The sequence below is a fragment of the Hyperolius riggenbachi genome, chromosome 9 (assembly GCF_040937935.1).
Source record: "Hyperolius riggenbachi isolate aHypRig1 chromosome 9, aHypRig1.pri, whole genome shotgun sequence".
Classification (NCBI taxonomy): Eukaryota; Metazoa; Chordata; class Amphibia; order Anura; family Hyperoliidae; genus Hyperolius; species Hyperolius riggenbachi.
In genome coordinates, this window is record NC_090654.1 from 78,213,055 (window position 1) to 78,238,226 (window position 25,172).

Consider the following 25,172-nt stretch of genomic DNA (forward strand, 5'->3'; position numbering starts at 1 on the left):
GTCAATATTTACCTTCCCGGCTCCTGCGCAGGCACTCTGACGGCTGTCAGCTCCGAAGTAGGCGGAAATACCCGATCGCCGTCGGGTCTGCTCTACTGCGCAGGCGCAAGTTTCCGGCGCCTGCGCAGTAGAGCGGACCCGACTGAGATCGGGTATTTCCGTGTAGTTCGGAGCCGAAAGCAGCCACAGCGCCCCCGCTGGAGCCAGCAAAGGTAAATATTGAATTTACAGTCGGGTCTGTCGCCGGCTGTTCCGAGGGCTGCAGCGAGACCCCCGTGGGACAGAGGACGGCGTGGGAAGCCTCATTAGGATCCGGAGCCTTCCCCCACCCGAGGTGAGTACCCCCCAGGGGATGTTTTTGAGGTTACAGAGTCCCTTTAAGGACTGCTCTGTGCATAAATACTGTGTTGAACTTGAAAATTAAAAATGTTATGTTTCAGAATGACTGCACCAAGTAAGACAGAAGTTGTAAGGTTCATCAAAGCAGGTTTTATTTTTTATATTTTTACAACCATAAAAATAGATTATTTACATTTCATAAGGTCTCTTTATATACAGAAACATTTATAGATTATTCTGAAATTACACAAATCATTGTCTGCAGATCCAGCAGCTGGTACTGGAAGTGTTACCAGGGAAGTGTGCAATGTGCCATATTCTTCATAGCGCCATGATACTCTAACTCTGCTCATCGACATTCTTTTAGCACCGATCCGACTTTGGGTTGCTATCCCTACGCACACATCTTCTACAGCTCAACTTCATCCAAAATTCAACAAAATAAATTCTAATAGCAATCCGAATGATAAGTGACAATAAATAGGCTATGGAAGTAACAGGATTGAAATAAGAGCTATTCAAGGATAGTACTTGTAAATGCAATACAGCTTGCTAAATTTCCTTTCTGGATTTAGCTGGGGGAGGCTCGTCAGATGTATGCACAGAGCAGCAAGAATAATAGATGCTGGACTACATATGCCAGAAATCCTGCAAGTGTCTTCACGAGATGGTGGGACTTTTTAGTTCACAAGAAGGAGGTGCTGAGCAACTGAAAGACCTCGACTCATCCAAGGCAGCGTTCACACTGAAGCTGGGTACACACATGAAATTTGAATCTTTGGAATACAAAAGATCAATGGCCAATTTTACCGCCTCCATGTAGTATGAGAGGATAACTACAGTCTATTCTCAAGCTGAGTACAACCATCAGAAATCTTTGCTAACTGTGGAGTCTTATCTGTTGCATAGGTTTGTCAGGGAGCTTTAAAAGACGGATAGTTCAAAAGATGCTGTACACATTTAGTTCCTGCAAAATGCTTTCAGTCTATTTACTTCCTTTTTCAAATAGTTATGTGCACAGAAAAGTTAAGAAAGATCTGGGGATCTCATACACACTTTGCTTAACGGACAGTCATCTGCAGATCAGATCCACTGGGAGGAATTTTAAAGACAAAATATCTGTTGTGTCTTTGAGCTTTCATTTTTCAAAGATTTGTCTTTTGGGTACCCAGCTTTTGTATTCAAAACCTGTTGGCCCTCATACTACATGGCAGTGATAAAATTGGCCAGTCTTCTGCAGATAAAACTGGATGTGTGTATGGACCTTTATGAGAAGCGTGTGCAATTTTCTCACATGCAAATTCAGGACTTCAGGTAAGCTGCATTTTGCTGTAAAATCCTCGTCTGCATTGCTGTCCAGATCTCATACATGCCTTGAACTTCATGTAAGGGTAGGTTTCCACTAAAAGCATGCCAATTCACATTCCATTTTCCGGCAACATAATCGTATGGGAATTCATATGCATATGCGTCAGTTTTTGCATGTAAATTTGTATGCGTAATCCCCATTTATTTCGTCTTTTCACATATGTGAATGCAAAAAATGCCATGCATCTGAAATTTGAGCCCTGCTGTCCAGTTTTTTTTTTTCCTGCATGCAAAATCTGAATAGAGAGGAAATAGACCAATTGAAATACATTGCTATGCGAATCTGTGTGCAGAAAATATACATGAATTTGCATCTAGTGGAAACATGCCCTAAAACAAGCCGTTTTTGTCAACTGCTTGTCCTTTTAAACCAACAACAACCGATATTTGAAAACCAAACAACGCTTGCAGTTAGACAACTCAGATAAGGGTCAAATGACAAATGCGTGTTTGGTGTCTTATGTATGTGTTGCTTATGCTGGGTACACAGGGTGCGTTCCCGCACTCGATGCGCAGTTCGATTTCCGGGTGCTCGATCATTTCCGAGCACATTTCGATGATTGTTAGGTCGATTCACATGCAAGGTATGCCAAATCGACCTAAAGATCCATCGAAACGCGAATCGGACATGTCGAAAATAATCGAGTCGACGCGAATCAAGCGGCGCATTGAGTGCGGGAACGCACCGGGTGTATCCAGCATTACACACTGCTGCAAGAGTAAATCCTCCCTACCAGGAAAACAAGGGGGGTCTTTAGAGGAAACTTGACATATCTAGGCTGACATTTAATTTTAAAAAATACCAGTTTCCTGGCAGTCCTGCTGATCCTCTGCCTCAAATGCCTTTAGCCATGGACCCTGAACCAGCATGCAGATCAGAGGTCTATGACAAATCTGACAAGATTAGCTGAATGCTTCTTTCAGGTGTGTGATTTATACCCTTACTGACTAGAAAGAGCAGCAGGGCTGCCAGGCAACTGGTATTTTTTGAAAGATCATAAACATGGCAGCCTCCATATCCCTCTCACTTTAATCCTGTGTGGATAGGTACACATCTGCAAGCAGAGCTTCACAAAGGATTGAATATAAAAATTCAGCTTCAAAAAGGTAATACTGATGATTTATACGGATAATAAACATATCTGCTGTCAGAATTGCCTTGCTCGATTTAAAGAGAAACATCTGATTTGTATGAGCAAATTATTAAAAAAAATACATATTTGTGGTCAATCAAATGCCAAGAATCCTGGCTTACAAATTTCCATGCATATTTCATTGCAGACTTGTAGGTCACCAACCATAACCAGGAAACAATACAGCCAGAGCTCTGCAATGTGTGGTGTATTGTCAGATCCATTTCTCTGTCCCTATGGAGTGCTTCAACTCTCCTACCTCTCAGCAAATCATTCTCTACCCTTGCAGGGCTAAGCACCACCTCAACCATTCACAGCCTACCATCAGTTCAAAATGCTTTGGGGGAAGTTGGATCAACTAAAGAAAAAACACAGAATCGGTCATACTTTAAGGCCCCCTTCACACTGGGGATCGCAAAACGCTAGCAAAATCGCAATCGTCGTGACAGGGATTCTTTGAGTATTTTTTTACTGGACAATTGCATGATTTTTGAGCAATCGCAATTCATTTTTTACATTTTAATCGTGATCGCTCTAAAATTGAGAAAAAGCATGCACGTTTTCGTTTTCAGCAAATCGACGCTAATCGCTGCAGTGAGATCACTGCCATATACTTCTAATTACCCCAGCACTTTTCAAAACACTAGCTATTGCCGGCTATTCCAAAACCTGTGAAAAATGCCCGCAACTCGCCCCAGTGTGAGTGGGACTTAACTGCTGTCGTTGTGCAAGCTGCAGAAAATGTCACTTAGGCAAGACGGAGGACTGAACTGCACGCTTGCTGAGCAATTCAACATCCCATCTACTGCCCACAAGCCTCATTCAGGTGCAATTAAAATGCAGCCAAATAGCAGCATTTGCAACACCATGCGTGCCAGCTTGACATGGTGGCATTATCTGGCAGCAGAGAACTGCAACATATTGGGTCTGAGCAGGGCTTCGGCCGGACTGAGATGTGATTCCATGGGGTAGGGTTCTTATCCTGCGCCTGTACCAAGCGCCCGGCCAGTACAGGAGAGCAGCTATTGGCTGCCTGTCTAAAAGAGGCCTTTTCCCACTTATTGCTCTCACAGATATCCAAAAGAACAGGAGGCGAGGGAAAAACAGCAATAAAGGTGGCGTTTTGTTTTGGGTTTTTTTTTTTGCATGAAAGGGTTACCAAGTATTTAACCCCCTTGCCGGTCCAATTGTGACGGCAAGGGGGCAGCACAGCATTTTTTTTTTTTTTATTTTTTTTTTAAATCATGTAGCGAGCCCAGGGCTCACTACGATAGCCGCTGACAAGCGGCATCGCCCTACCTACTTCGATCGTCGCCAGCGATCTTTGTAAGCAGGAAATCCCGTTCAGAATGGGATTTCCTGCTGGACGTCATAGGGAATCCCGATCCACCCCTCAGCGCTGCCTGACACTGCTTGGCCAAGCTGCGCAAGGGGTCTGGAGGGGGGGGCGGCGCCGCGGGTAGCGGCGAATCAGCAGCAATCGGAATATGCACGCAGCTAGCAAAGTGCTAGCTGCGTGCAATAAAAAAAAAAAATTATGCAAATCGGCCCAGCGGGGCCTGAGAAATCCTCCTGCGCAGGTTACCCCGAGCTGAGCTTGGGATAACCGGCCAATGTGGTTGTGACCTATTGTAGAAATTGTACTCAAGTTCTGAACTTCTCAAGTGATCGCTCTGACTAAAACTGTAAAAAAAAGTTTGAATGGAGCTGGGCTAAAGCATTTCATTACTTATTTGCCACAGATACGGTGACAATTAAGGTTTCTCACACATGTACTAGGTATGTCAGCCGGCAGGGATGGGGACTTGATCCCTCAGGCAACAATGTGTGGTTGAGTCTGTACACAGAAGTGTCACTAGTCTCCAGGCTAGTGATGCGATTTGTTGCTATGCCAGAGGAAGAAGGCCCTACGTAGTGACACACGAGGAGCATCACAGAGTGATCGCGGTAAAGTGGGGGAGAACAATACTATCGCCAACTCAATCCATCAGGCAGATTGTTCGCCGATGGGCCAGTGGGTGTCATGGGGCAGCTGTACACACGCTAGATTTTCAGCAGAGCTGGTTGTTATTGGTCATCTCGGCAGGGTTTAATCTAGAGAGTGTGTACAAGGCACATGTAACTCTGGTACATTTTACCAAAGATATGCAAGTTTAAGAAGAGATAAGCAGTGGCAGCCTCTGTATAGTTTTCAATACAGGCCACATACAGAATATAGGTTTTAAGTGTTTATGTCTATCCTAGCCATTTTAAAAAAAAATAAAAATCAAAGCAAACACAAAGGGATTTCAGTCAGCAACATAGAGTAAAAACCAAACAAAGGGAAAATGACTAATCAAAGTACAAGAAAAAAATAAAATGGGACAGAAAACCATTGCACAGTATGCCATACTGATAGCAGGCTTTACCATCAGCATCCCAATGCTTCCAACAGATGCATCATTTCTGATTCCATCAGACACTGCATACACCAAACAAAATACCATCATAGTGGCCAGTTCAAAAATGTATAAACATAAAAAGCAGAATATTTTGCTTTAAACAGATTGCATACATTTAAAATTTTTATCTGAAGCAGCGCCCATTGCTTAAAAATAAAAAGTACAGCATAAAACTGCGCCGTGTAAACAAAAGACTAAGCACTGCTTTGGGGAAGAATATTTCTCAAACAAATGATAAAACATCATTCAATAATGAGGCGAGGAAGAGCTGTATGTGGTTACTGCAAGGTCCTATACATTGCAGATCTGTTCTCCTTACTACTTTTTGGATATATGCTGAGATTCACCACAATGACAGTGGAAGCCATTTTGTTTGTCAGTGCACAGAAGCATAATGGCCTTACTAGCAAAGTGCAATGTTACAAAGAGAACCAGTCAGGAAAACTGCTCTTTACAGCCCATTTCCAGCAAAACTTGGGTTGACTGACTGGGGTCTTTTCAGTCTACAAGAATTCTTTACGTTTTAGCTTCAAATAATATGGAAAGGTGTTAGAAATGTTGGGGCAATGGGAATGGGTAGAGCTCCCCACCTCCTGTTTGGAAAGCAAGTGACTAAGATCCTCACAGCGTAAAAATGTAGATACCACACTATCCAAAACTCCAATACTGTTGAAGAGAGATCTACTCTACTTCCGGTCATGGCAGAAATTTAGGAACATTCCCTCAAACGAAGGACGTACAGCAGTAACCTGAAAGAGGTTATTTTCAGTTCCCACACTATTCAATATTGAAACAAAAAGTTATGGCTGGAGTTACCCTTGAACTGCAGGTACCAAAAGATGCTTGAAAACGCTGAGCCGTGCCCTGTCCCTTCCTGCCATGCACAAGCCAATTAAAAAAAACAAACTCTAGTTAGCAGCTGAGGTGCTGCTTGAGGACACCAGCCAGAGGCAGGGGGCGTTTCTGGTCTCTTTAGGCCCTTCTGGGTCACCATGAGCTATATGGGTATTCTGTAATTCCTGTGTGCATGATTTATGAGCCTTAAAAATTGGAGTTCTCCCCAGGCAAAGAATGTGGAGTAAAAAAAAGCGCTCATAGACATCTTGTGGTACTAGCACCTAATATTACAAATAAGATCTTTGACAGGTTTTCTTTAAAGCTAATGGGAATTTAAAATATGAACCAGATGCTTACCCAAGGAGAGGGAAGGCTCTGTGTCCTATAGAGCTTGCCACTCCTCACTGTCCCCTTTTTGCAGCGCGGGCTCCCCAGTTTGAATCCCCCGCCAGAGGAGGCTTCGGAAGCCGAGTGCACCCAAAGACGGCTGGCTCTGTACTGTGCTTCTGTGAGTGAGCCTGCTTGCGCAGGCACTGCACGGGGCCGCCTGTCTTTGGGAGCACTTGTGCTCCCGAAGACTTCCAAAACCTCCATCAGCGGCAGAAAGCAGTATTTGACCAATTGGTCAAATACTGCTCCCGGCAGAACCAGCACTGGAACAAAGGATCCGTGAGAGGAGCGAGAAGGCTCTATAGGACCCAGAGCCTTCCATATCCTCAGGTAAGTATTTGGTTCATTATTTTTTTTATTTTTTTTTGTGGTTCCTATTCACTTTAAAGTGGCCACATGATACAATAAAAAAAGATTCGATTTAACTTTTCTGTACAGAAAAGATGAACTTTTTTTTTTGTTTGAGCGAGAAATGTAATTGAATGTCCACTTTTTTTGGCATGTCGATCAGGTGTAGCTGGGAAAAAAATCTGAATGTAGGATCGATTGCAAAATCTTTTCTGCGTTTTTCAGATTTTTTTTTCATAGTTGGAGAAAATTGGCAAACACACTCGTGATTGGTCAGGTGCTTCTAAAGATACAATCAATAAGGAGAGAATTGATCATAATTCTCAGAACTGGAAAAAAAAATAAAAAAAATTGTATGATGTGTCCCCACCTTTACTGATGGGCTTCTACTCAATACTCACAGCAACCACCTGAAAATGTAATGCAAGACGATATTTTGCTTGCTGTGGATCATTGCGCAGCTCAGTTCTTTGCACTAGGCTCAGTTCTGTTAGCCCGATAGTAATATGTAGAAGTGCGATGCTGCCCTTCATTGCACAAGAGGACTAAAAGCATGCAGATGACCTCAGTAACAATTGGGTAGCTCCTCCTGTCATATTGCTATGTAGGTATAATGTTGAGAAATAATATTGCCATTCATAAAGCTCATTTAACACCTCAGAATTACCAGCCTGTAGGTATGAGTTTGAAATCCAATGCAGAATGCAGACTTCCACAGAGCGGCCACTTTCAGACCCAGCAGCTACTGATCCTTTCACAGGCAGCTTACCCAGCAGCCACTGGAGCGGATTGACAGTTTCATATTTGTGGGTAGTTGCAAGTACAGTCACATTTTAAGCTCATATCCGCTGTACCAACCAGCACAGAATGCGGTTGATTAAAGAGACCCTGAGCAGAGGCAAACAAAACAAATTTGGACTTAACTGGGGCTTCCTCCAGCTCCACCCCCCTTCCCCCAAATAGCCAGTGAGGTCCTTCGGTGTCCTCTGGGTCCCGCTGGCGGCTTCGGAAAGTGCCCAACTTCAGCCAAGGTTGCGCATGCATGGCCCGTCCAGGCACCTGGAAAGTCATCACACCAGTCGCCATAAGGGTCCTACTCAAAAGACCGAACTGCATATGCTTTACGGAGCCACCAGCAGGACCATGGAGGGGACCCAGAAGGGAGCCCCAGGTCAGTCCAAATTTGCTCCTCTTCCCCTCTGCGCAGGGTCCCTTTAATAAAGAGAAAGACAATGAGGCGTAATAGTACATCAGCTGCCCAGAGCAACCAATCAGAATCTTTTTAGAAAACAGGTGAAACCACCTCCGGTTATTCTGGGCAAATGATCTGTTTTTTTTCCTTCCAGATTTCTTTGCACCTTTTTTGATACACCAGCCACACCTTACAGATTTCAGTGAACTTATAAAACTCAGCATCTATATAAAATGTATCTGCAAATTACCAGCTCTGAAAAGTAGCCTCTTTCCTTCTTGAGAAATTTCAGCATTAAAAATAGATTTAGTTTACAGGGTATAGGCAGGCACAAAACGATCCCATTACTGCTAATGGCACCCATTTCAGCTTGACATAAGATGCAGTATTCAGCCATTTGCAGATAAGTTGATTTGGGTGCCTTAAAGGACAACTGAAGCGAGAGGGATATGGAGGCTGCTATATTTATTTCCTTTTAAGCAATACCAGTTGCCTGGCAGCCCTGCTGATCCTCTGCTTATAATACGTTCCGACAGACTCTGAACAAGCATATGAAGATCAGGTGTTTCAGACGTTTGTCAGATCTGACAGATTAGGTGTACACTTGTTTCTGGTGTGATTCAGACACTACTGCAGCCAAATAGATCAGCAGGGCTGCCAGGCAACTGGTATTGTTTAACAGGAAATGAATATGGCAGCCTCCATATGCTTTCACTTCAGTTGTCCTTAAAGCAAAACTGTCACGATTTACAACATCTGTAAACTTTCAGTGCAGGTGCTTACAGATACCAGTGTTAAACCAAAAACTCTTTCCTGTAGGCCCAAGGAGCAAAAGGCAGTGATTACTAAGGGGTTAAAGTTAGTATTACTCAGAGAAGAGAGGAGACTGTTATGGTAAAGGTCAGGGCATGACGTTTAAGGAGTTATGTAAGGCAGTAAGGGGTCAAGTTAGTGTAAGGAGGGAATTTTTTTTTTGAATAGGTTAAAGAATACCTTGGCTCTCAAATTTTTTAAAAAGGGAACGGGGGGGTTAGTGGAGGCTTGTGAAGCATGCAGTCCTCATTCCCACTGTTCCCCCCGTTCTTCTCCATCCCCCTATATTATGTTGTATACGCAATCAGGGACGTGCTTGCACACTGCTCACCAACCATGGCCGACCCGGAATTAGCCATTACAACATAAAGGAAGGGGACAGAGAAGAACGGGTGAGCAGAGGCCACGAGGACTACGCTCTACAGATGCTTGCTCCCCCACCGTTTTGAAAATGTACGAGATGTGAGATATCCATTAAAAGTTGAATTGCGATGATATGTACCCAGAAGTCACCTGGTACTGGAGATGTCATGCAGTGAAACCTGAAATCTCAGCACACACTCAATAGAGGCTTTGACTTCTTGTTGCTGGTTTACAACTATGTCCTGTCTATTCCGGTTTATGTTCAGTTTGCACCAAAAACTGCAAAGCTCCTTGGGCTCGCAGCAAAAAAACCTGGCACAGAACAAGGGAACTTGCCAGCACCTTGTGCTTCTTGCATTTCAGTAGCCTTGCAGTTAACTTAAGTTGTAAGCCCTGACAGGTAAGCTTTAAAGTGTACCAGAGCTGACAAAATAATAAGAATCGATACTTACCCAGTGCTTCCTCCAGCCCCATAAGCACATGAGAGTCACTCGCTGTCATCTCGCAGTCTGCCGTTCAGCTGTCATCAGCTCAGTCGTGTGTCTTTTGCGCATACGTGGAATGTCCACGCATGCGCAGAAGACCACGTCCTGCGCATGGGCAGAAGACAACGACTGAGCCTGTTACCGAGCTGATCGCGGTTAAACAGCAGACCGCGGGAGGACGACGAGGGACTCACACGTGCTTATGGGGCTGGAGGAAGCCCCAGGTAAGTATTGATTCTTTTTATTTTGTCAGCTCTGGTTTACTTTTAGCTCTGGGATCAGGTAACAGCCAGGACCCTATACATGCACACTTCCAGCAGACTAATGAAGCAGGAGGCTAAAAAGGCAAGGACCGTCATCACTCCTCACCGATGATTGGATAACGCCAGCTTTTTGTATGCGACGATTGCCATGCAGACATCTCATTTCTTTGCTTAGATCTCCAGCAAAATGGAACCAAACTGGCCCCACACCCATAATCCTCTGGGTCACATACCCATAATCCTTCCTTCTCAAGGAGTTCAAGGGCATAGCAGCATTAGAGGCGAATCTTTTCTGTCCTTTCTCCACACAAGTTTCTAAGTAAAAAAAAAAAATCTACAGCAATTTGCTCTGTTCCAGGGTAATACCAGTTTCAAGAAACTCAGCATGGAGAGAGGATAGTCGAAAAAGATTTTGCACAGATGTGTGACAGAATCAGGCGACACACACTTAAGCATTGATGGCTTTCCAACGGTCACTGTCTATGCTGTTGATGCTCCCAACATGCGGCATGGAGGCCACATCATCCAGGTAGGCCGCAGTGTCAATCTGAGTGTTGGAGTAGTATCCTGTATCCACACCGTCTTTCCTTGCCACTGCATAGGGGTGAGGTAGGTGGACATCCGTGTCCTCCGGCTCGTCCACCTGAGACTTGTAGGAAAACAGGATCTTGGGTTCCGACCTGGGAAAGAAAGGAACAATGATCGGAAAGTTACCAGATGTTCATGACCAGGCGCTTTGCAGCTAACCACAGAGCTCCACTCACGGAGATGTGCTGGACAACAAAGAATTTTCTCTAATACAGTAAAAATATTTTCTATTTTACACCTGTCAAAATTTAAACATTCCACACAACAGCCACGGATATATGTGAACGCTGCATGTTTGGAACTGCAGATTACCTGCATGTGCTATGGAACCGCCTGAAAATACTGACATTCTGGACTTACATCCAACAAGAAATTCAACAGTTGTTAACCACTTCACAGCTCCAGTACAGTATATCTACTCCCCTGCAGACTTCATCTAACCGCCCAGGAGAGTAAATATACGTACTCCCGCTGCTGAAAGCGCGCCCGCTTATTTGTGCGCTCGTTCATGTTGCCATCTGCCCGCCAGGAGATCAATTAATGAGAAAGCAATTCCTAATCATTGATCTAAGTCCCCGTAGCAATTATCGGCGCCTTTTATGAGAAGCTGCACGATCATTCTAATAAATAAAAGTTTCCCATCTTCAGTACACTTCCTGTAAGCATACATATTTCGCTTACAGGACATGTAACAAAAAAAGGACTGAGGCCATCTTGTGGCCAAATAGTAAAACTACATCTAAAAGTACTTTTTTTAAATGCAAAGACCTGTTTTTACATTTTAAATTAACCCCTTACCTCCCACACTCCCCAATAGTTACCAACATTTATTTTTTTTGTAAAAAAAATACAATGAAATAAATTTACAATTATAAAAAATGCATTAATAGTTTTCTTAGGGACTGGACTTTTTTAATATGTATGTCAAGACGGTATAATACTGTTGCTTTATAAATTATGGGCTTTTTATTAATGATGGATGCAAAACTGAAAAAAAATGCATCTTTATTTCCTAATAAAATATTGGCACCAGACATTGTGATAGGGACATCATTTGAATGGTGTAATAACCTGTACAAATGGGCACATTAATTACGTGTGTTTTAATTACAGTAGCATGCATTATTTAAAAATTATAATGGCCGAACACTGAAAAATAAGGATTTTTTTCCAATTTTTTTCTTATTTTTCCATTAAAAAACATTTAGAATAAAAAAATTCTTGGCATAATGTACCACCCAAAGTAAGCCTAATTAGTGATAAAAAAACACACCTTTAACACATTTCATTCTGATAAGTAGAGATAAAGTTATTGGCAAATGAATGGAAGGAGCTGAAAGGTGAAAATTGCTTGGATGCTGAAGGGGTAAAACCCCTCAGTTGTGAAGTGGTTAAGGTAGCCATACATCTAGCAATTTTGTATCGAGCAACTAAGTGATTGGCTTTGTTGAACAATCAGATACAGTGTGGTTAATCGTCGATCTACTAGTGGCCCACACACTACAAACCATATCCTATGAGATTCCCCTTCAGTGAACAAATTACAAAATTTAAATCATGTGAACGGTAGCCAATTCCTGTACGGTCAACCGATACTTTCCATCCTGCTTGCTCAACAAAATTCAACCAGATCTCAGTCAATTATTGTCCATTGCGCATACTGGAACACTCTAATCAACATTTTTGAATCGGTTAGCCGATCAGGCCGCCGAATCGCTAGATGCATGGCAACCTTTACAACAGTTCAATCCAGATCCTCAAAATATATGTTTTTGGAGCAATGACTCGCCAGCGAGAAACAGAGATAACCTTTTAGGATGCTGACAGAGGTGAAATTGGGAAGATCCACAATTGTCAGACCTTTGAATAATATATCAATATAAGACTGGTTCTTATTAAAAAAGAAAAAAAAAAAAAAAAGTTCATCAGAATTGCAAATATTTGAATAAACTGTAGTCGAGATGGATGAAGCCCTACATGATTAATCTTAGCCAGAGTAATTGTTAATAATGTATCAGTCGCATTATATACTGAGTGTGTGTGTGTGTGTGTGTGAGTGTGAGTGTGAGTGTGAGTGTGAGTGTGTGTGTGTGTGTGTGTGTGTGTGTGTTAGTTAAGTGGGGAAGGAGTCTGGGTGGGGACAGAAAGGGGTTCTTCACCCCCCTAGTGACCAGGCTATTTTTTTTAAATGCAGCTCACTGCAGGGCCGTACAACTCCGCACACAGGTGATTCCAACCCCCTCCTCCCTTTCTGTCCACCGGCATAGCTTTCTGTTGGTGGGCTCTGATCACTGTCTGTTGGTGGGCTCTGATCACTGCTCCTGTGTTTTTTTTGTTGTTGTTTTTAATACATTTGTGCATTTTTTTTCTTTAAATTTATTTAATGTCCCACCCTTCCTCCTACCAGCAGCTAATTCCATCGATCGTCTCTCATAGACATGTGTCTTGGCTGTCCCCAGTACAGCGCTGCTATAGATCGAAGCGCTGTACAATGTAAATAGACGGCGGTTTCACCATCTAACAGCCTGGTGGAGCTCCGCTCTGTCATTCAAGCAGGAATGCGCTTGCGATCCCAGGTAAAACACGCCCCCAGGACTTCACGCCAATTGGTGTTGAACGGTCCTGGGGGAGTCGCCACGTTCATGCCAATTGGCATGGAGCGGTCGGCAAGAAGTTAAAAAACACACACACAAAGATAGAAAACACTGTACATCATTTACCAAAGTATCAGAGGAAGAAGTGTCTTGAGCAGTCTACACGTCCTCTCAGCAATCTATCACATATTCTCCCTGTGGTGTTCTGGATTTCCCCTGGCCACTCTACTTCCTCTCACATTCTAAAAAAACACCCTGGGGAGTTAATTGTCTTTTTTTTTTTCTAAATAAATTAGCCATAAGCTTGAGGGACTGACTGTGGTAGGGATTGTGAGCTCCTCAGAGGGAGGCACGGCTACAGATGGTAATTATCTGCAGAACAGCACCTGGTTGCTTTTCTCACAACAGCTTAAGGGCCAGTGCACACAAAAAAAACCGCTAGCATAATCGCAAACAACGCTTTTTGAAGTGATTTTTCTAGGCGATTCTAAAGGCAGGGGCCTAGCGATTTCTGGAGTGTTTTGGTGTAGCGTTTTTATGTTTTTGTTACAGTAGAGCTGTAACTGAACAGCTTCTGTAACAAAACCGCTTGGAAAAATTGCTCTGATCTAGTGCTTTTCCACTTTCCTATACTTAACATTGAGGCTGAATCGCCTCAGAAATCAGCTGAAATGCCGCAGGACCCGCGTTTGTATTTGGGGAAAAAAAACAAAACAACATCGCTGTGGTGTGATCCATCCCATTCAAATACATTAGCCAAGCACCAGCCTTTAGTATCGCTGCAAAGTGCTTTTCTCACAACAGCTGATTTTAGTGTAGCTGTAAGTGCAGAACAGTTTTCTTTTTATTAGTAGTATTACATATGTTTAAAGCACTGACCACTTCCACAAAACTTTCTAGAGTCATGCAGATGTGCCCTTTGTCACAATCTAATCTTTACCATAGCCTATGTCTAATGACCATTTCAAACTTTAAAGAGTAACTGTTAGGCATTAAATACAAAATTAATTTTCTAGTGCAGGCTGTTACAATAGTCAAGAGGATGCTAACCAGGCAAATCAAGACTTTAAAATCAATCTTACTGTGCTCCTTCTCTCCCCATGCCCCCAGGCTCTAAGATGGTACGCAGACTAACGCAGACGCAAAAGAGAAGTGACATGCTATGCTGTATCAGCCCGATTGGCTGAAGGCTCTGTCACTTACCTCTCCGCGTTGTGATTAGCCGCCTGCTCTCCCCTTCACTCTCTATGTTTCAGCCGTGTTAGTGCGCAGGGAGAGGGGCCAGAGGCTGTCTCCTGTCACTGTCCTCGGCCCCCCCTCCTCCAGAGGCATGTGGGCTCCCTCTCTGCTGCATCTGCCACCCGCCACCGCAGAATTCTCCCTCTTCCCCATGCTGAATTTTGGGGAAGGATAAAGGCGCTGCACACAGACTCCCTGAATAATGGTTCCAGGCACTGCAGTTCCCTTCTACACTCTGCGCTGCCTCCGGTGGTAGTGCAGAGAACAGATGGGAATGCCAGCACTTGAATACATTATTAGGCGAGTCTGTGCCTGCTGCCTTTATCCCTTAATCAGTGCGGGGCGGAAAGGGATGCGGAGGGGGGAGGGGGGGATCCTTTAACCTGGAGGGCACAAGATGGCCCCTGCCAGGAAAATAATATAAATTGAAAATTAAAAGAAACCAAAATGTGGACAGTGCATTACATCTGATATGCAAGTAGAGTAAGCATTTATCTACTTACATATGTATTTTTTTTTGGGGGGGGGGGGGGGCATATGATGGCTAACAGCTGTTCTTTGAATTGGCCATAGATGTCGACTTGGCAGCTGATCAACCATCCAATTAGATCACTATCAAATAAAGATTGGTGCCACCAAGAGCATGCCCCATCAACGAACATGACCAACTTTGATCTGAAATTGGACACATTTATCTATAGGACATGCTGGGAAACCTCAGCCCGCGATCTTCGCACAGCGTGTGATAATTGCGAATAACTAACACAATTGAGACCCCCCAGCACACATGCACCTCACATGTAACACGCTGGCAACCACAAGGGGCGCCAATGAGAATGTACAGTGCAGACACAGCAACGGACACTCGGGGGACAGTGGAGAAGGTATAAGTGTCGGGGCACCAAGGGGGTACATCTAGGATTTGGGGGCAGGGACAGCGTCACTAAGCCCGATTCACAAAAGATTTAATGCTGAAGTCGATCGAGAATCGGCTTGCAGATTATAGCAGCGGACAGATCAGATTTGATCAGAGAAAAATCAGTCTCTCGGTCGATCTGCTGCCAAAACTGCTTAATGCATGGACACCTTCAGATCAATTGTTGGGGGAACTCATTACATTGTTTTCATAATGGGATAGAAGACTCACATGAACACAGGGAGAACATACAAACCTCCATGCAGATTGGTGAAATTATTAGCCACAGAGCTGCATGTAAGCAAAGCCAGAAAACTCCAGTGTCTAAGCATTCAATTAAAAGCAAAAATAGAATGTATCTAAGGTAAGAAAACCGGTCTAAATACAGTTTTAAACTGTTCAAAGCGGACATTGAGTAAACTCCGAAAAATTTCGTGTGTTAGTGACCTGAATCTTCTCCAGTCCCATTCTTGTCCTCACTGAGCATTTTCTTAGTTTACAATTCTAACCTTTATTAACACGTTAAATACATTCTGTATATGCATCCTGAGGATGTATCATGCTAGGGCAGGGGTAGAGAACTTATGGCCCAGGAGCCAGATGTGGCTCTTTTGGCTACATCTGGCTCACAGACAAAACAGTAGGAGTTGATTCACTGAGCTACACTGCCAGCTTAGTGTGGCAGCGCAAGTAACATTTTCAAAGTAGTGCACGCTACTGCTGTAGCATGCACTACTAACTTACTCACACTACCCCAAAATGAACAGCTGCGCCAATTGTCCTAATCTGGACCCAGTCAGGTCCAGTGACTTTGTAGAACGAGATTCCCGCACTTTCATTGGCCCAATAACCTGCCTGTCACTTGACAGGCAGCCTATTGGGCCAAAGTGCGGGGATTTCATCCTACAAATTGAATCAAACCCCAAGTCAGCTAGCTAATTGTACAAGCTGTTAGTCTGTATTTCTGTCTGGCTCTCGGAAAAATTGCTGATGTTCCAGAAAACCCAAGAGAAGCTGAAGACGTGTCTGACACTTCCACTGCCCAGCGGATCAACTGTATACACATCACCATGGCAACAGGGACATGAGCCCTACTGTCCCAGTTTGAAACATATTGTATGGCTCTCACGGAATTACATTTTAAAATATGTGGCGTTTATGGCTCTCTCAGCCAAAAAGGTTCCTGACACCTGTGCTAGGGCAATAACAAGAAGTTAGAACTATTCAGGCAAGAGAACGCTCAGAGATAGACATAGAAGTGCACTGCAAAACATTCACTCATGCTTGCAACTTCAGTTGTCTGAAACAATCATTTAAGATAGTGTTGGCAGCTTTTTCCAGGTGTGTACAGGTGTCCCGACAACCTGCTAAAAACCCATTAGCGATTGGACACACTGGAAAATCGCGTAAATCACAAGTGTTTCCCACCCAAGGCACTGGCACCCGCACATCCCTCTTCAGAGACTCAAACAGCATGTTTGTATGGCTATCAACCCAAAGCTGCCACCCAACTCGATGTGTGCAGAACGCTCAAGAGAGAGAAAGAGGTTTAAAATGCGTACAGGTTTTTAAGGACACCTGAACTGAGAGAGATATGGTGGCTGCCATTAGTTTTTACCAGTCGGCACAGTTTAAAGGGAACCTTAACTGAAAGGACATGGATTTTTCCTTTTAAAATAATACCAGTTGCCTGACTCTCCTGCTGATCCCGTCTCTCTAAGGGCTCTTTCACACCAGAGCCCTTTTTCAGCATTTTAACACAGTCTACAATATACTTGCCTTAACCAAGGAAAGTCCATAGACTTTCATTTTACCTGTCACACCCGACGCTGCGATGTATTGCGGTACGACGCACCCGGGAGCTGTTTCTCGTCGGGAATCGGCGGTTTCCCGTCGGGTTAATTAATACTACCGCCGCTACTCAGCGTCGCACCGCAGATTGCCGATGACAGCCGCAGGCTAGTCAATGCGTGCAGGAGAACGGCTCCTGCACGCGTTGTTAGATGTAAAAGGAGCCTAATACTATTAGCCACAGCCTCTCCACAAGCATGCAAATCGGGTGTTCTGACTCAAGTCACACTGTATTCGCTGCATGCTTGTTTCAGGTGTGTGATTCAGCCACTACTGCAGCCAAAGAGTTCAGCAGGACTACCAGGCAACTGGTTTTGAAACATCCATATCCCTCTCAGTTAAAGGGACCCTGAGCAGTAAAAAGAAATTGAATCGGTACTTACCTGGGGCTTTCCCCGGGCCCACCGTAGGCAGGGAGGTCCCCGGCGTCCGCCTGGCTGCTTTCCCGCTCCCTCCGCCACATACAGTACCGGCAACGCCCAAGCCGGTTGTCGGGCTGCAACTTCCGTATCTCGGTCGCTTCACGTCATCACGCCGGCCAGCGTGACAGTACTGCGCAAGCGCGGTTTCACCGCGCCTGCACAGTACTGTCACGCCGGCTGCCGTGATGACGCGAAGTGACCGAGATGCGGCAGCCCGACGCCCAGGTGTCGCCTGTGCTGTATGCGGCGGAGAGACCAGGAGAGGAGCCAGGAGGACGCCAGGGACCTCCCAACCTACGGTGGGCTGGGGAAAGCCCCAGGTAAGTAGCGATTCCATTTATTTTTACTGCTCAGGGTCCCTTTAAGGTTCCCTTTAATAGTGCATTATCTTCTATTTCTATCAATTTGATCAAATTACAGACCCCACTAGAGGACAGCATTGTGCTTAACCACTTGAGGACCACAGTCTTTTCGCCCCTTAAGGACCAGAGCCTTTTTCTCCATTGAGACCACTGCAGCTTTCACGGTTTATTGCTCGGTCATACAACCTACCACCTAAAGGAATTTTACCTCCTTTTCTTGTCACTAATACAGCTTTCTTTTGCTGCTATTTGATTGCTGCTGCGAGTTTTAGTTTTTATTATATTCATCAAAAAAGACATGAATTTTGGCAAAAAAATGACTTTAAATTGCTGTGCTGACATTTTTCAAATAAAGTAAAATTTCCTATACATTTGAGCGCGAAAGTTATTCTGCTACATGTCTTTGATAAAAAAAAAAAAACATTCAGTGTATATTTATTGGATTGGGTAAAAGTTATAGCGTTTACAAACTATGGTGCCAAAAGTGAATTTTCCCATTTTCAAGCATCTGACTTTTCTGCGCACCTGTCAGGTTTCATGAGGGGCTAAAATTCCAGGATAGTACAAATACCCCCCAAATGACCCCATTATGGAAAGAAGACATCCCTAAGTATTCACTGAGAGGCATGGTGAGTTCATAGAAGATTTTATTTTTTGTCACAAGTTAGCGGAAAATGACACTTTCTGACAAAAAAAAAGAAAAGAAAAAGGTTTCCATTTCTTCTAACTTGCGACAAAAAAAAAAAATGAAATCTGCCACGGACTCACTATGCTCCTCTCTGAATACCTTGAAGTGTCTACTTTCCAAAATGGGGTCATTTGTGGGGTGTGTTCACTGTCCTGGCATTTTGGGGGGTGCCTAATTGTAAGCACCCCTGTAAAGCCTAAAGATGCTCATTGGACTTTTGGCCCCTTAGCGCAGTTAGGCTGCAAAAAAGTGCCACACGTGGTATTGCCGTACTCAGGAAAAGTAGTATAATGTGTTTTGGGGTGTATTTTTACACATACCCATGCTGGGTGGGAGAAATATCTCCGTAAATGACAATTGTTTTATTTTTTTTACACACAATTGTCTATTTATAGAGATATTTCTCCCACTCAGCATGGGTATGTGGAAAAATACACCCCAAAACACATACTACTTCTCCTGAGTACGGCGATACCACATGTGTGGCACTTTTTTGCACCCTAACTGCGCTAAGGGGCCCAAAGTTCAATGAGTACCTTTAGGATTTCACAGGTCATTTTGAGAAATTTCGTTTCAAGACTACTCCTCACGGTTTAGGGCCCCTAAAATGCCAGGGCAGTATAGGAACCCCACAAATGACCCCATTTTAGAAAGAATACACCCCAAGGTATTCCGTTAGGAGGATGGTGAGTTCATAGAAGATTTTTTTTTTTTGTCACAAGTTAGCGGAAATTGATTTTAATTGTTTTTTTTCACAAAGTGTCATTTTCCGCTAACTTGTGACAAAAAATAAAATCTTCTATGAACTCACCATACTCCTAACGGAATACCTTGGGGTGTCTTCTTTCTAAAATGGGGTCATTTGTGGGGTTCCTATACTGCCCTGGCATTTTAGGGGCCCTAAACCGTGAGGAGTAGTCTTGAAACCAAATGTCGCAAAATGACCTGTGAAATCCTAAAGGTACTCATTGGACTTTGGGCCTCTTAGCGCACTTAGGGTGCAAAAAAGTGCCACACGTGGTACCGCCGTACTCAGGAGAAGTAGTATAATGTGTTTTGGGGTGTATTTTTACACATACCCATGCTGGGTGGGAGAAATATCTCTGTAAATGACACATTTTTGATTTTTTTTACACACAATTGTCCATTTACAGAGAGATTTCTCCCACCCAGCATGGGTATGTGTAAAAATACACCACAAAACACATTATACTACTTCTCCTGAGTATGGCGATACCACATGTGTGACACTTTTTTGCAGCCTAGGTGCGCTAAGGGGCCCAACGTCCTATTCACAGGTCATTTTGAGGCATTTGTTTTCTAGACTACTCCTCGCGGTTTAGGGCCCCTAAAATGCCAGGGCAGTATAGGAACCCCACAAGTGACCCCATTTTAGAAAGAAGACACCCCACGGTATTCCGTTAGGGGTATGGTGAGTTCATAGAAGATTTTATTTTTTGTCACGAGTTAGTGAAAAATGACACTTTGTGAAAAAAACAATAAAAATCCAATTTCCGCTAACTTTTGACAAAAAATAAAATCTTCTATGAACTCATCATACACCTAACAGAATACCTTGGGGTGTCTTCTTTCTAAAATGGGGTCACTTGTGGGGTTCCTATACTGCCCTGGCATTTTACGGGCCCAAAACTGTGAGTAGTCTGGAAACCAAATTTCTCAAAATGACTGTTCAGGGGTATAAGCATCTGCAAATTTTGATGACAGGTGGTCTATGAGGGGGCACATTTTGTGGAACCGGTCATAAGCAGGGTGGCCTCTTAGATGACAGGTTGTATTGGGCCTGATCTGATGGATAGGAGTGCTAGGGGGGTGACAGGAGGTGATTGATGGGTGTCTCAGGGGGCGGTTAGAGGGGAAAATAGATGCAATCAATGCACTGGGGAGGTGATCGGAAGGGGGTCTGAGGGGGATCTGAGGGTTTGGCCGAGTGATCAGGAGCCCACACAGGGCAAATTAGGGCCTGATCTGATGGGTAGGTGTGCTAGGGGGTGACAGGAGGTGATTGATGGGTATCTCAAGGTGTGATTAGAGGGGGGAAATAGATGCAAGCAATGCACTAGCGAGGTGATCAGGGCTGGGGTCTGAGGACGTCCTGAGGTGTGGGCGGGTGATTGGGTGCCCGCAAGGGGCAGATTAGGGTCTAATCTGATGGGTAACAGTGACAGGTGGTGATAGGGGGTGATTGATGGGTAATTAGTGGGTGTTTAGAGGAGAGAAGAGATGTAAACACTGCGCTTGGGAGGTGATCTGATGTCGGATCTGCGGGCGATCTATTGGTGTGGGTGGGTGATCAGATTGCCCGCAAGGGGCAGGTTAGGGGCTGATTGATGGGTAGCAGTGACAGGGGGTGATTGACGGGTGATTGACAGGTGAGCAGGGGGGATAGATGCATACAGTACACGGGGGGGGGGGGGGTCTGGGGAGAATCTGAGGGGTGGGGGGGTGATCAGGAGGGGGCAGTGGGCAGGGGGGGGGGGATAAAAAAAAAATAGCGTTGACAGATAGTGACAGGGAGTGATTGATGGGTGATTAGGGGGGTGACTGGGTGCAAACAGTGGTCTGGGGGGTGGGCAGGGGGGGGGTCTGAGGGGTGCTGTGGGCGATCAGGGGGCAGGGGGGGGGAAATCAGTGTGCTTGGGTGCAGACTAGGGTGGCTGCAGCCTGCCCTGGTGGTCCCTCGGACACTGGGACCACCAGGGCAGGAGGCAGCCAGTATAATAGGCTTTGTATACATTACAAAGCCTATTATACATACGTGCAGCGGCGATCCGGGTGCTAGTAACCCGCCGGCGCTTCCGAACGGCCGGCGGGTTACTACGAGCGGTGGGCGGAGCGAGTCCCCGGCGGCTGATCGCGTCACGAATGACGCGATCGCCGCATAGCCACTCCCGCAGCCGCCCCCGCCGATGGGCGTATTGCGGTCGTTTGGGCCCGAACTTTGCCGCCGCCCATCGGCTGGGGGCGGTCCTCAAGTGGTTAAAGAAAACCTGTACTGAAAATAAAAGTCAAAATAAGCATACACAAGTCATACTTACCTTCCATGTAGTCTACTCCTCAGTGTCTTTCTCCTGTCCTGCGTCCTATTTGTTCACTATGATCAAGGGAATTTTCCGTCCTCCATTTTGAAAATAGCCATTACCCATAACAGCTTTCTGGTCAGCACACAGTTAAACTGTAACATCGCCCACTTGAGCCATAGGGAAACATGGACATTACCTGGTACATCCGTTTTCCTCTCAGCTATAACTGACAGCAACTGATATTTTACTGACAGCAACTGATATATTTCAGATCTGACAAAATATTGTCAGAACTGGATGGGATTATTGTCAGAAGAAAATGGTGAGCTTCTGAGAGGAACTGATGGCAAGGTAACTATGGAATGCTCATTTGAAGTTACCTCATGTGTTTATTTTAAATATTTTTACTCAGTACAGGTTCTCAGAGGGCATTGCCTCTGATTACTTACCCAAAAAAACCTTTCAGGAATGCTGCATACATGAGTGGAGCGAAGAGACTGAAGTAAAGAAAGGTAGTGACATCCACCAGGCTATCAAAGAAACACAAAAACAGCAGTTAGGAAAAAAAGACTATGGCAAACAAAGGCTAAATCAAAGACTAGCTAAATAGTGGTTATTCTGAAAGAAAGAAATGTATGTATTCATATATAAACCAAGCTCCCCTTTTTACCTGGGAAAAGGAAAAAAACTCTCTGCTACTTCTGTTGCCTAAACCCTCCAGCTCTGCTCTGGATCCTGTTCGCCATTGTCAATATGACTGGGATAGCAAGAGCCTTAAGGTGCCCACACATCTAGCAATGTATGTGCAGATCTCTCTCTGATTGAATCGAATTAGAGGGAGATCTGTCTGAGACACCGCAGGACAATTTCCGATCACTTTCAGCAAGAAATCCCTCGGGAATAGGCGTTGTGACATCGCCTCCACACTGCTGCCCCCCATGCACTCAAATCTCACCGGGTCCAGCTGCCACCACTGTCCGGCTGCACTGGGTCCCGTCCGCTGCTTCGACATGAGCTCCGCTATCACTTCAGTGCGTTTGGCATGTATTGCAGTGTGTGGTTTGTGTGGTGTGTGCGCGTGTGGTGGTGTGTGCGTGCGTGTGGTGGTGTGTGTGTGTGCGTGTGGTGGTGTGTGTGTGTGCGTGTGGTGGTGTGTGTGTGTGCGTGTGGTGGTGTGTGTGTGTGTGCGTGTGGTGGTGTGTGTGTGTGTGCGTGTGGTGGTGTGTGTGTGTGTGCGTGTGGTGGTGTGTGTGTGTGCGCGTGTGGTGGTGTGTGTGTGTGTGCGTGTGGTGGTGTGTGTGTGCGTGCGTGTGGTGGTGTGTGTGTGCGTGCGTGTGGTGGTGTGTGTGTGCGTGTGGTGGTGTGTGGCGATGTGTGTGGTGGTGTGTGTTGGTGTGTGGCGATGTGTGTGGTGGTGTGTTGGTGTGTGGTGGTGTGTGGCGCTGTGTGTGTGTGTTGGTGTGTGGCGCTGTGTGTGTGTTGGTGTGTGGCGCTGTGTGTGTGTGTGTTGGTGTGTGTGGTGGTGGTGAGTGTGTGTGGTGGTGGTGGTGAGTGTGTGTGTGGTGGTGAGTGTGTGTGGTGGTGGTGGTGAGTGTGTGTGTGGTGGTGAGTGTGTGTGTGTGTGGTGAGTGTGTGGTGAGTGTGTGGTGAGTGTGTGTGTGGTGAGTGTGTGTGTGTGTGTGTGTGTGGTGGTGAGTGGTGTGTGTGTGTGTGGTGGTGAGTGTGTGGTGATGAGTGTGTGTGGTGGTGAGTGGTGTGTGTGTGGTGGTGAGTGGTGAGTGTGTGGTGGTGGTGAGTGGTGTGTGTGGTGGTGGTGAGTGGTGTGTGTGGTGGTGGTGAGTGGTGTGTGTGGTGGTGGTGAGTGGTGTGTGTGGTGGTGGTGAGTGGTGTGTGTGGTGGTGGTGAGTGGTGTGTGTGGGGGTGTGTGTGTGTGTGTGTGTGTGTGTGTGTGTGTGTGTGTGTGTGTGTGTGTGTGTGTGTGTGTGTGTGTGTGTGTGTGTGTGTGTGTGGTTGTGTGTGTGTTGGTGACGTCAGAGCGACCTCCAGGTCGCTCTGTACTGCGCGAGCGGCGCTGTCAATCACCGCCACGTGGGCCGGAGCGCAGTCCGCTCCGGCCCACGTGGCGGTGATTGGCTCGCGCAGGCGCAGTACAGAGCGACCTGGAGGTCGCTCTGACGTCATCGCCGGGGACCGGGTCGGAGCTCCGGCGAATGGCTGTGGGCAGAGGTGCGGCGAGGGAGGTCCTGGGAGCTTGGGGCTGGAGAAAGCCCCCAGTAAGTAGCGTTTATTTTCTTTATATGGTATAGCCCGGATAACTCCTTTAAATTAAGGACATCCCTTGATCAAAAGAATCTAAAAATCACAGACTGCATTCTCTTATTTGGCCTCTTGATGGCAATCTTGCTTGATTTTTTTTTTTTTTTTTTTTTTTTTAAAGAGAATCTGTAGCCTAATTTAAAACATTACACAGATACATACCCAAGGAGAGGGAAGGCTCTGGGTCCTATAGAGCCTTCCTGTTCTCCTCACGGTGTCCTCGTTCCCCCGCAGGCTTCTTGGCTTAAACCTCCAGCCGCGGGAGACTTTGGCACTCTTCTTAAAGGGAAGGTCCAAGCAAAAAAAAAAAATGAGTTTAACTTACCTGGGGCTTCTACCAGCCCCATGTAGCCATCCTGTGCCCTCGTAGTCACTCACTGCTGCTCCAGTCCCCCGCTGGCAGCTTTCTGACCTCGGAGGTCAGGGCCGCATTGCGTACATTTTTACGCATTCCCGCTAGTGCAGGAACATTAACACATACATTTTTACGCGTTAGTGGTGCAACGCATACATTTTTGTTCCTGCACTAGCTGGAATGCGTAAAAATGTATGCAATGCGGCCCTGACCTCCGAGGTCAGAAAGCTGCCAGCGGGGGACTGGAGCAGCAGTGAGTGACTACGAGGGCACAGGATGGCTACATGGGGCTGGTAGAAGCCCCAGGTAAGTGAAACTCATTTTTTTTTTTTTTGCTTGGACCTTCCCTTTAAGGACTCGGACTTCAGACCCATGCCTAGAACCAGAGCGATTTTAGGCATGTGCTTAGCGATTTTCTAATCATGCCTAGCAATGTTTGGAGCGTTTTGTGTAGCATTTTTTTTTTGTTAGGGCTTGTTCTCACTACAAAGTAGCAAAACGGTAGCACTTAGCGCTACAGTTTTGCACAGATAATTTTACAGTGATTAGTGGGGTAAAATTACTGTACACTCCCGTGATTCCCGACAATCACTTGTTTAAGCACTGTAGCGCGATCGCCCAAGAATCGCGGGAAAATAGTTCAGGGAACATGTTTTGTGATTACCGTTAATCTCGAAATGCCCGCGATCGTCGGCAATCACGGCAGTGAGATCACTGCCATTAGGTTTCTGCTGCGCTTCGGCGATTAAAGGGAATCACTCGCTAATCGCCCTAGTGAGAACTGGCCCTTACAAGTACCGCTGGAACTGAACAGATTCTGTAACAGAA

At 45.4% G+C, this 25,172-nt stretch overlaps 1 protein-coding gene and 1 long non-coding RNA gene across 3 annotated transcripts in view; one reads left to right on the plus strand and one right to left on the minus strand.

The window, feature by feature from the left end:
• Positions 1 to 9,962: 9,962 nt before the first annotated feature.
• TPRA1 (transmembrane protein adipocyte associated 1) overlaps positions 9,963 to 25,172 on the minus strand; it is a 79,700-nt gene continuing 64,490 nt past the window's right edge. For both annotated transcript variants that reach the window (XM_068251583.1, XM_068251584.1), the window contains 2 exons: positions 22,123 to 22,203; positions 9,963 to 10,652 (listed from right to left, as the gene is read on the minus strand). In XM_068251583.1, the coding sequence (XP_068107684.1) occupies positions 10,421 to 10,652; positions 22,123 to 22,203 (313 nt within the window). In that variant the 3' untranslated portion in view covers positions 9,963 to 10,420. The remainder of the gene's footprint in view (positions 10,653 to 22,122; positions 22,204 to 25,172) is intronic.
• Positions 21,761 to 25,172, plus strand: part of LOC137531642 (uncharacterized) — a 61,621-nt gene continuing 58,209 nt past the window's right edge. Inside the window, exon 1 of the long non-coding RNA XR_011023694.1 lies at positions 21,761 to 22,024. This is a non-coding gene — a long non-coding RNA (uncharacterized lncRNA). The remainder of the gene's footprint in view (positions 22,025 to 25,172) is intronic.